Genomic DNA, 12193 nt, shown 5'->3' with positions numbered 1-12193 from the left:
CTCCAGGCACTTCAGTTGACTACTCTGCTATGAGTGGTTTCTGAAACTGGAGATCTTAATGCATATGCCACTACCTTTGAATATGACTTTATTTAAAACCCATATTCTTTGTGACTTCTTCTGAAATACTTTAAAAATTACCCATCATGCCTTTCATGGAAGGTGAAAAGCATGAAAGGTTAAGGTAACCATATCTATGTTTGGGGTAAGACTAGTTAAGGATCAGTACAGAATGAAACCTTTACTCAACTGTAACTGATAAAAAATGGCATTCTAGAAAAGGCTTAATTTCCCATAAAGATTAAGTAACGCTAGCACATCACTGGTATTATACTGTAATGCTTTTTCTATTATATAATAAAATACAATATGCTGTAGAGCTTCTGATCCATAACTCTGTATTTGTTCTTCACTCTGAGAAGAGGCAATGCAGGTATTTTGCAGATCAGGTAATACATACATCCAGCAAAGGTGCTGTGAATAATAAAGCTGTGAAATAAGGAAACAGTTATGGGTTAGTAGCTGAACAAACTTCTAGTTGCTGAGAAAACTCTTTTTCAGTAAAATGTCTTATATATTTTTATAAAAATGAAACCAATCCAAATTGTATAGCAATACATCTGTGGAGTGATTTTCCTCTCACACAGACGTGCACGAAGTAAGCACGCTTGTGTAAGTGTAAAACTGGTTTGAATGAAGAGAGAATTACACCCTGTCTCTCCTCAAGACAATGTTATCTTCTCCGGGTTTTAAAAATATTGAAAATGGCAACAAAGTGTTTTATTTGTGAAAAAACGAACAAACAAAAAGTAACAAACAACCCAAAACGCCACCATCCCACTCAATGTTAAGCACATAGGTGTCATAAAACATTTAAGATGGTAAGCATCGTGTGTTGGATACCTGTCATTGATTCCTAGTTTGCAGCATTGTGATTCATGCACATTTAGGTAAATTAGGAAGATATAAAGCCACAGAGATGGATTGGCTACTTACTTTGATTTATTATTAATCCACCAATCTTTTGCTAACTCTGAGTGTAGTCTGACAACAGAGAGGGCCAGTAAAAAGCAGCTTCACCGCCACAGGGATTTTCACTGTTTAGAATAAACAGGAAAAGATCTATCAAGTGGCTCATGTCAGTGGATTTGCTGAAATAGCATTTCACTCTTGGCGTTGCACAGTGACTTAGGTTACTTCCTTCATTTGACCTTTATTTGCTGAATGAACTTACTTTCTTTTGTCAATAATCATATTCAGGTTTATTATCTGCTTGGTAGTCCTTCACCATAACTGTCATTTTGTGCTAATTTTCCATAAATTACTTCAAAAAAACCCAAACTACTCAATAACGAAGAATGGATTGTGAAGACTGCACCTTTGACATGATTTGTAGTGGTATAGTCCCCATGTGGCTGTGTGATAAGTATTGACTGTGCCAGCACTGTGTCAGGTATCAGTCCTAAAATGATCAGGTGTATTTCAAGTTCCTAGAGGATACTTTGGTTTGTGCACTGCAGCGTTACGTTGGACAAAGTATGAAATGACAGACTTCTGTCTCCAAGGTCTGGTGGTTATTGGAGACTTCTGTCTCCAAGGTCATAATGCCATAGTTACATGACTCTTGTGCCATGCCTAAGCAGAGATATTTTAGTGTCATATAGGGGAACCAGGTTTATCAATTTTAGACTAATTAGGCTTGACAACGTTGTGCTTCCAAATTGTTTGAATTATTTTTCCAAGATAATTCCTTTTGTTTTGCCAGCTATTTGCTATAAACATTTATGTGCTTGTTTATGATAATAAATACCTCTCATTTCCTTGCTCCATTAAATGAAGGTACAGTAGAATTATTAAGGTTGTAAGAAGATTTCAAGAGTACTACAAGAAGAAGGAGATATTGTTGTCCTTATTTATCTAGATTTAGTGCACTTGCATATGTCTGCTGTTTAGTTATTTTCTAATGTAATAAGAATTTATTTTCTCAGTTTTAAACATGTGACTTACCCAAGGCACCTAGTTTAAATGAAATATCTGTCTCAAAGCTCCTCTTCAGTTCTTTTCTCTTCAACGGAGCTTGCAATTACTAGAACACATTTATTTGTTAAGGTGCATTACAGATTGATAGTGGTTCCCTCTCAGATGCTTTTTCTTTTGCCTCTGTGGACAATTTGGACATTGTTGGGGTGAGGAATTCCCCCCATTAGGGTGGGATGCTCGTCAGAGTTTAAGTTTCTGTTTGACAGAACAGAGCTGTTGACTGCGTGTTTTGTCTTGCTCTTTGTGGCATTCATTTTGCATCACATATAAGAATAGTGCCTCTGGAATTTCGCAACATACTGCTGAGGTACATACACATAGATAACTATTACAGTGGTTACCATTAATTGACAAGAAGATTAATTTCCATGGTATCTTTCAAGTGAGAATTCTTCAAAAGTTCTTGAACTTTTGAAAGAGTGTAAAGATTACATTTTGAAGCAAAAAAACCCAAAATTCTCTGACACTGGTAACATGATGTATAAGTTTTCTTTACAATAGGAAATAGCAGCAGTTACAAGGAAATATATTTAAGCTTTCATGATATTTGGGCAGAATTGTTCTAGAATTCTTTGAGTTTATGTAGACTACTTCATTCAGACGATGTCCAAGAGAAGGAAGATGGAAAACCAGCAGGAAAAGACAGTATTTAAAAAAAAAATATTTAAATAAACTTATCTTGAAATAGATTACTTTGATGAGTCAACGCAGATCCAGGCAAATTTGGTGTATTTCAAAACAGTTACAACTGTGCTACTTATCAGTTTTTAAAAGTGATCAGGATTTATTTGCTGTGCTAGAAGAAAGCTTCAAAACATGAAAGTTCAGTGTGTAGAATATAGCACTTCTGAAGAAGAAAATTTAGCTTTAGTAGTTTTCACTTCAGTAGAAGTTGCATTCTTTGCAAAAAGGATATAGTCTTACTTAACAGACACGTCTTGTACCGAATTTCAGATACTTAGTAAAACAATCCTTCTAAATACATGTGTCATACATAGCAACTAGAGAGAAGCTGGTGTTTTTGGAAGTCTCTTCAGAGGGAGACCTGTCTGCCTAATGAAGCTTTCAGGACGTCCATTAGCAATTCTTATTGTTTATTAAGAACTTATTTTTGGAAGACATAGTTAACATCAAAACTATGATGAACTAGCTTCCAACCACTCTGTATAAAATCCTCTCAAAAATTTTGGTGTTCAAATTAAGACCATGAAGGATTGTTGGGGTTGTTTTTGAGCTTTGGAAGAGCAATTGTAGGATTAGAACATCATGGAAATTATTGAGATGATAGATTTTGTGCTGTACAAAATAACAAAGGTCGGGGTCACACTTGGAAATTCATTAAAAGAGATATTCTGAAAGGCTAGTTCCGTTATTATTCCTGAATAGTTCCTTTATTACATACTTCAGTGTGATTTGTATTATTCCCATGAACCTAGTTCCATATAAGCAAATTTCAATGAAATATCTGTTTAAAAAGGAGTATTCCAAAGACATGTCACTTAATTTTCAAAAGTAGAAAAGCCCAAAGGCTGACCTACTATTTTTTCCTTCAACAAGGCAGGCCTAGTTAATGATCAAAACCTAAATACATATCTTTTATTAGACATGTTTTAGCCTAAATGATTACAGGAACATATTTTTGTCTGAAGCATAAATAACACAGCTTTTACTCAGTTGTTTTCCACGCTTAATATTTTCTGTAAATTTAACAAGTGTATATGCAATCAATTTTTTTTCAAATATATACCAAATTACAGATCTAAAAATAATTTTTCATTGAGAAATTAAAAGACATTTTATTTTATTTTGCAATAAATGTTGATCAATTAAAAAGTATTGAAAATGACTAGAATTACTAGTTCTGATAACTAGGTGCAAAATATTTTTGACAAGTTTTCTGAGGCTAACTTTGCAATATCTAATGTTGAAAAACTATGTAAGACTAGACAAAACCAGCAAACTAGACACAAACAGCTGCACAAGCTCCAAGTGCTTTTTTTTTATGATTGTAGTGATTCTTTGATTTGTTCAGATTTGCTAATTAAAATTTGCACCGCTAAACACTCTTACTCATTTGTTGCTGCACATGTTTACTTTTTACTAGTATTCAGGTAATTGTGAGTGTCTCAATTAACAGTTACCTAGAATTTTGAAATGTCCAGCAGTGATGAAGATGCTAGCAAGAGCAGGTGTAAAACAACAATTATCAGCAATCATAAAGCAAGGAAGCAAGCAGAGAAGGAATTATTAAAAATCGTATCCCAGGTTTGAAATAAACCAAAACGTAGTGGGCACACTGTGTTATCTTACCATTCTTAAGCACAGTAAGACTATATAAATACAGGTGCTTGCTTGCAACTTGTAAATGCCGGCAGCCTAAGCTGTGAAGTAATTTAGAATTCAATTAAGGTGAGAAGCTGCACAAAACAAATCCTTTAGCGATGCCAGTACATGAATGCTTATTTATCCAAACTAGAACATACAAACAAGAAAATCCAGTTTGTGAAGGAGGAATGTATTGCAAAAGTTGCATCTTGGTGTCACTATCAATCCCAGTTAAAAAAGATGAATACAGGAGAGCAAATACAGTAAATAAATATATTATTTTAAAAATCAAGTTATTTGGTCTTGTATATTTTATTCTCTCTGTCTGGAGCTTCACAGAGAACCCACAGGAAATAAACACCTAGTTTCAAACTATTTCCCTAGCATTTCAGTGCTTTAAATAGTCAGCTGATGAAAATCAGCATTGCTTCATTTACAACAAATAGTTTCAAATGCAGAAAATTAAGTCAATGGAGAGAGTTAGTGGTTGTTGTCTTCTTGCTTTCATGGAGATTACTGTAATACAATCAGTTAAAATTTGATTTGAGATGAAATATCGCAAATGCAGGTGAGAATCATATAGCCAGATTTTTTTCAACTGAAATTTTTCCCTGTTTATTTCCATAATACATGTTTCTTCTTTTTGAAGATATTTAGTTTCTTAAAGCCTCTTAAGTAGCTGTGTGAATGGCTGTGCTAAATAAGGTTCGCTTTACTCGAAACAAATCTGTTGCTAACAAAGGATTTGTGTTCTCTTCATACTGAAGTAATAGCAGAGATAGGTAGCAGCAAATTTAAAGAATAACAGGTCTGAAGCAAAACATTACTAACACTGGGAGTTGAACTCTGGAGAATTTTGCATCTAGATCAAAACTTTATGGCTCAGACCCAGTTTTAGCATTGATTTCTTTATCTATTCTATACTGATGTTATTCTGCAAAGCTGGTTTGAAGGAATGGAAAATCTTGATCTGTTGTTGCCAATAAATATGATGTATCAGTATGCGTTGTCATCAGAATATAACATAGATTATTTGTGTTGGAGGGATACAAAAGTAGATCTGCCTTAAGCACCATGTCCAAAATGGCTGATCCTTATGAGAGTTACTATATTCATTACTTCTAATAGCTTTTCCAACTGCATGTACCAAGAATTCAGTGATAGCCCGTAGAGCATGGTCTTCTCTTTTAACAGAGATATTGATACAATCAATTAGAAAACACACCAACTACATTTCTAGATACAATAGAGAGTAATAGGAAATTTACATGAATATTCACATATTGAACTCAGAAAATGTGCACCTTGTTATTCATCACTTTAAAACATGTTTCTAGAATACAAATATATTGGTGCTTGTTTTTTTTCCCTAGCGTTGATGAAAATGAATAGTACTTGGGGACCAAGTCTGCCTATTAAAGTGATGTGATACATTACCATGCTTGTACAGAAATGAGCACAGATGGCGGGTCTATTACTTCTCTAGCAAGAAATTTGTCTTTTTTTTTTTCTTTTTTTTTCCTCGGGATTTAAATCTGAGCAACACTTGCTCAAGTCAGGCTACCTCTGTGGGAATCCTTGAAATGTTTTTCCCATTACTTGTACATTAGGAGTAAAAGAAACACAAAGTGATTAATGCTGTATTAAAACTTTATAATGTATGAAGTCTTTCAAACCAAGAATATGAGATTTTTATATTTTTCCCCCAACTAAAGAGAAACATATTTTGCATGTAAATGTAAGTCAACAGGGATGAAGTTTTGTGTACCATGCTCAGATTCCCAATAGCCCATTTAGCTCTGACAGATCATTTAGTTCACATTAGAATGTTTGAAGATGTTAGATTTATAGACATTTGTTAATTAAACACCATGATATGTGGAAAATAAAACAACATATAAGTAAGTTTATAATTTTTGTATGCAAAAGATATTATTTCAAGCAGAAAGAGTAGATTAAATAAAAAGAGATTGACTTACATAATCTTACTTTTTTGAAAAGAATCAGTAAAGCAATACTTCATAAGGCTTTGTCAATGCCTTATTAGACACCTGAAGAAAAAAAAAAGATTTTCAACTTGCCTTGTGCCTTGCCAAAGCCCGTAATTACAAAAGACTCAAAGTTAAATCATAGTTTTTAACATCAATTGATCAAAGCTAGATCACCTTGCAGTGAAAGCAAATTTAATATGGGTTAGTTATTTCCAATAACAGAAAAACATGCAAACAAATGCATTTACCTCAGTATGTGAAGTGTATTCACGTTTGGGTGTTCTATGCTGGGTCCACCATCATTTAACAATGCAACATCACAGGAAAAATGCTGTTCAACACTTATGCTGTGAACTGGTCCACAGAGGAGTGTCAGATTTGGTGTGGTGGGTCGACCCTGACTGAGCCAGGGCACTCTATCACTCCCCTCCTCAACTGGACAGGGGGAGAAAAATAAGACAGAAGGCTCGTGGGTTGAGATAAGGATACTCAGCAATTACCATCAGGGGCAAAACAGCGTCAACTTGGGGACTTAATTTAATTTATTACCAATCAAATTGGAGTAGGATAATGAGAAATGAACCCAAACATTAAAACACCTTCCACCCTCCTTGGACACAAAGTTTTTTCTGTGGATGTATTCTTGTGTGTTATTTGGGGTCTGCTGAGGCCTGTAAAAGACAAAAATATCAGGAGGATGGGCCGAAATGTGTCAGTTGTCACAGACCTGGGTTTGAACTGTTCTGGGGGCAGCCAGTGCATTTGTGAAGGTTTTAGGTGGAGGGGTGCTCTGTTCTGCTTGGGAACATTGCTTTGGAGGGTGAGGAGGCCCACAGGCAGTGGGAAGCAGGGGCAATCACAAATTCGCTTCTGTCAGCCCTGGAAAGGATCATGCTGGCTGTGGATGAAAGAAAGGTCAGGACTGATAATGAAAGTAGAAAGGTGCTAAACAGCTCAGAGCAAGTAAGGCCAACTAATATGGAGGTTGTTACTACCAGTACCTAATGATCCAATAGTTGTTCAATGCTAATAGTCCTAAAGTTGTGGTATTATCAAGCACTAGTGTGATACTTGTCATTGCTTCAATGCCCATGTCACTTTTGCTTCACCTGCTTACCCTTCCCTACTCTCAACTGAAAAAAGCAAACCCCACCTCTGAGCAGTCAGCAAGGATGCTATTTAGTAACTAATGTCAGTAGGTTCTTTGACAGGTAAGTGACTGAGTGGATTTCCTTCCTGAAAGGAAGAAAAAGTAGCCTGGTAGTGACTGTAAAAGAAGAAAATTATTACCAAACTTTCAGTTTCTTTATGTCGTAGCCGCTAGGACAGGCAAAAGATGGACGGGGATATTCGCAGACTAGAGCATGCCCACTCATACTATACAACTGCTCTCTGTGCAGAGGTGCTTCTTTCTCACCAAAATGGGTGAAAGAGCTGAAGGTTAAGTGAAATTTGCTACAGGCAGTGTTACAGGGTAAGAATATCTGGACTTTGTATAGGAATTGCCTCAGTCATGAGAACTGAGAGAACATTCAAATGGATTTTGGACATGTTTCGGTGATAACGTGAAGCTTCCAACCCAAAATGTCAAAGAGCCATTGGGCCACACAGGTTTGACAATGTTGAAAATGTGTAAATAAGAAAAAGAGTATATTTTTTTACATGAGAAAGGAGAATTAATCATTGCCTAGAAAGACATTTTAATATTAGGTAATAGAGCTCCTCTACCTGGGGAGCAGATGTGTATTTTGCCTTTGAGAGAATACAAAAACAATTACTATAACTGAATGACTAGGAGTGGGAGAGAGAGAACTAAAATTAATTGCTTACACTTTTTACTGGTAAGTAAATCCAATTATTCCTTATGAATGACAGCTGAAGAGGAACTTAGAGGATGACAGCTCTAAAGAGGTTGGGGAACAAAATTGAAACTTTTAATATCTGGTCCACTCATAAAACAGTATTACTTTCCCTCGCGTGAAAGAAGGGAGTTAGTCCTACGGCAAATACCAACTGTGCACAGGTGTGGATTTCATTGTGGAAATAGCTGGAAAAGAAATGATGGTCAGCCTTGAATGAGTCACTGCCAGATAATTCCCAGATGAGACGAATTAATAAAATTGTAACCTAGGCAAGTCTCAACTTCTGTGTGGTTTATTTCTTCCTGCCCAGTTAGAGAAATGAGTATCATCAATTAAATTAAAATAAGAAAAAGGATATTCTAGTTATTCAGTTCACAGGCAAATGTGCAGTAGTTGGGTTTCCAGCATTTGAAGAAAGGTGTTAATTGAAGAATTCCAAGTGACAGAAAGTGAGAACATAGGTTTTGTGAGCTGTGAAACAGAAAATGGGAGCACTGTTTAGAAAGGATAGCCATAACCTTTAAGATTTTTTCATAGTGTTATAGTATGAAGAGAAGTTACTGTGTTGCATTAAACCAGTGTGTTGAGTTAAACCAGTTGTCCATCTGGTGAGTGCAGTATTATTCAGCTGGAAAGAGGAAGGAAGGAAGGAATTCCATATTGAATTATCTATTTTGATTTAGAAAAAATGACTGTTGAGGAAGGATTTTTGAGAAAAGTATTGGAGAAGATTTTTAGTTTGGGGGTGTTTTGTTGTTTTTTTGGTTTTTTAATCCTTAGAAGCTACCAGAAGATTTATTGACCCTACTCAATTTGCTGCGTTAAAAGTTCCCCCAAGTCTAGCAGGCAGGCTGCATTTTTGGTACACAAACCTATAAAAAGTTTTGCCGCATCACTACAAGATGGCAAATTGCCCCATCACTGCAAGACAGCACAAAAAGCTGTCTGCTATAAACCTAAATGCCACACTGTGAGGAATATGAACCATTCATATATTCAATGTATTCAACAGTGCTATGAAGATTTTTTTATAAACTCATTCAACTACCATGTTCCAATGAACTACATTTAAGTACACTAAGCCTTGCTGTCCTGACTGTGCATCATTAACATCTATTCCAAGTAATATTATGGCTAGTGAATCAGTAAAGGGTTCCATAATGGCTTTTAGTAATGAACTCATTATTTTTAGTATTTACCTTTCACTGATACAGTGTGTCCTGAATATTGGATACAGCTGTCTATTTTCTCAAATGAAGGATGAATAAAGCTGGAATCTTTTACTGGTGACTAATTGTAGGTGATTATTGCTGTGATATGTTTATACATAAATGAATTTAAATTTGATATTATATCTGCTTCCAGTGAACTTGATTGCAAGTAGAAGAAATAGAGAGCAGATTTGCCCTAAATAGCACATACAGAGCTGTATGTAGAAGATCTAGAATTTTAGTATTTACTGTGTGAAATCAAATGCTTTAAGGGACTTAAGAGATGAACGACTGCTGACTCTTAATACCTTAAATGTCAGGGAAAATTTTGCTGAGCCTCAGAATTTGTTCACTTTTGAAGCATTTTGCAGAACTTGTAGTCCAAAAAGTATCTTCTTGTAATGCCTAAAGGAGCTACTAATTTTTGTCATACAGAAGGCAAATTGTGCTCTCTGGGACCTATGGAAAACTTGGTGTCATTTTGTATGACAGGGTTAATTTATATCTATGAGCATGGCCAATGTCATTTGAGGAGTGGTATCTGAGTCCACGTATACTTCCTTAGGAATATCCTCAATCTCCTTTAAGGTGATATTTAAGGAAATATCACAGACAAAATATTGTTGTTATGTGGCAACCTTGCTTTAATGAACAGTGTTCGTTGTTTAGCATACATGGAAAGTTTTCTGCAGAGCTAAGAGGACCTGCAATGTTTTTCATAAAACAGTTTCTGAAAAATTTTAATATGCTGTGTTGTCTATGCTCATACGCAGACGTAATAGGCAGGAATTAGGCATTTCTTTGCTCCATTCCTGATAGGGTTCTTTCCTTTCTTTTTTCTTACAGTGTAACAGCTGGCAAAATATTTTTGAGACAGAGATACATAGAGCTATCCTCTTGTAGAGTATGCAGACAAAATCTAACATATGGAGAGTATTTGCATAATGTACAGTAGCTGTGATGAGAAGGTAGATATTCAGGGTTTTTTTGCATAACTTGAGTATTACATATAACACGGGAAGTTGAATGAAGAATTGTGTCTTAGTAAACCACAGAATTGTGCTAGGTCGTTGATTTTAGTCTCTGCATTTTGAGTTTTGATATATTAGAAACAATGTTCTACTTACTTACTACAGCAGTTCTTTCTTGAATGAGCATATATCTGGTCCCTGTTGCTTCTTTTTTACTTAGCTGTCTATTAAGTAAATTTTGGTCTACTCTGCACTTATATCAGTTATATAATGCTAAATAATTTATGCACAATTGGGCTGTTGTCTTGCAATAAATGTTCTATCTGCATGTGCATTCACAAAAACACTAAGAAACTTCAGGTGTAGTTCTGAACATACAGTGTGTGTAGAATCTGGAGTTCGTTTTGAAATCCTGAGATGTCATACATTTAAGCAATCACCATGGAGTTAGTATTTAGCAAAACCAAAATGGAGGACAGTCTTTGCACACACAAAAAAACACACATAGGACTGAATGTTCTCGCTTCAAAATGTAGATAACTCTTTTCTTGTTAAAGTTTGTAGTAAAATTAAAGGTGTAATAAATAATACAACTTTGTGGAATGTAGTAATTACATTATGCTGTATTTCTTTTCTGTGAAAAATATGTGCACAAAATTAATGCATCTCATTAAAGTGGAATGTTGATGCCATGAGAGCTAATACAAACTAGAAGATGACTCTCTGAGAGTAGAATAATTTACTAAACCATTTTTGTGTGTGTGTTTGTGTATTAAACTAGCTATACTCATCGTGTGGTTGGCAGTGGAGTCAAAGCTCAGTCTGCAAATCCAGAAGTAAAAGTGAAGGGAACAGATCCTGTAATAAGTCAGATTATTGACAAGCTGAAACATGTTATTCAGGTAAGCTGCTTTTACCTATAGATATAGTATAGTACTAAAAGCCACTCTAGTAGTGAAAGTATTAATTTACTGTGCATTAAAGGTTAATTGTTAATTCAAGTTACTGCTCAGTATACGTCAACACCAAAACACTACTTGCTCTCTGTCTCACTTCAATTATTAAAAATGATTTAGTTAAAAGGTTTGCATATGGTAGATGAGCATAGGAAGTAAGACTCTGGCACCTGGGCCCTTTGTACCTGTGAGTACCACAGGGCAGCATTGCAGTAAGTGCACAAAAGCACAAACAGTATAATTTAGGGATATTAACTGAGTGCGTATGTTTAAAAAAGGCAAGAAAACATAAGTTCCCTCTACCCTCTTTACTAAATTTAGGCTCTTTCTTAACTAGTCTTGCTGAGAGGTTTTTTGTTTAGATGCCAGATAGAAAAACTAGAAAGTTTTAAGAACAGCATGCTTGCTAAAGGAGTTGGTCTTCATTACCTGATGTACATGCCTGTGTTACCAAATTTAAGGCTTACAAGGCAGTCAATTCCCATATGGTTGTGCACAATCATAGTACTGTATTGCGTTTAAAGGATTACAGTTTTCTTTTGTTACATGCCGTATCTATATGCACAGATAGCCAGGACTATGGGACCAAATTCTGATTCTATTGAAAACAATAGTTATTTTGCTGACAATTCATTATTTCAGTTTAATAATACAAGTTTCCACTCTGATCTGAATTTTCAGTGACAAGAAATGTTCTACTGGGATTTCTTGTCAGTAAACCATCTAACCCAGTATCCTCTCATCTGCAGAGGGAAAAGGAGAGGTACTTAGGGAGGATTTACAAGTTTCATCTAAGGATTTGCTTTAATTTTGTTTTTCCATCTTGGTGGCTTTTAA

At 35.3% G+C, this 12193-nt stretch overlaps 1 protein-coding gene across 8 annotated transcripts in view; it reads left to right on the top strand.

Moving 5' to 3' along the window:
* The window catches only part of GPC5 (glypican 5), a 735781-nt gene that overhangs the window by 237422 nt on the left and 486166 nt on the right, over nt 1-12193 (top strand). For 4 of the 8 annotated variants that reach the window (XR_012584227.1, XM_074563101.1, XM_074563091.1 and 1 more), the window contains exon 6: nt 11182-11302. The exons of the other annotated variants lie outside the window; for them this stretch is intronic. Coding sequence is in view for 3 of the 4 variants with exons in the window: in XM_074563101.1 (XP_074419202.1) it covers nt 11182-11302 (121 nt within the window). In the remaining variant the exon portion in view is untranslated. The remainder of the gene's footprint in view (nt 1-11181; nt 11303-12193) is intronic. 8 annotated transcript variants of the gene reach the window in all.

This window comes from Larus michahellis, chromosome 1 (genome assembly GCF_964199755.1).
Source record: "Larus michahellis chromosome 1, bLarMic1.1, whole genome shotgun sequence".
NCBI classification, from domain to species: domain Eukaryota; kingdom Metazoa; phylum Chordata; class Aves; order Charadriiformes; family Laridae; genus Larus; species Larus michahellis.
Note: the sequence above shows the minus strand (reverse complement) of the source record. Positions and strands in the feature narration are given on the sequence as shown.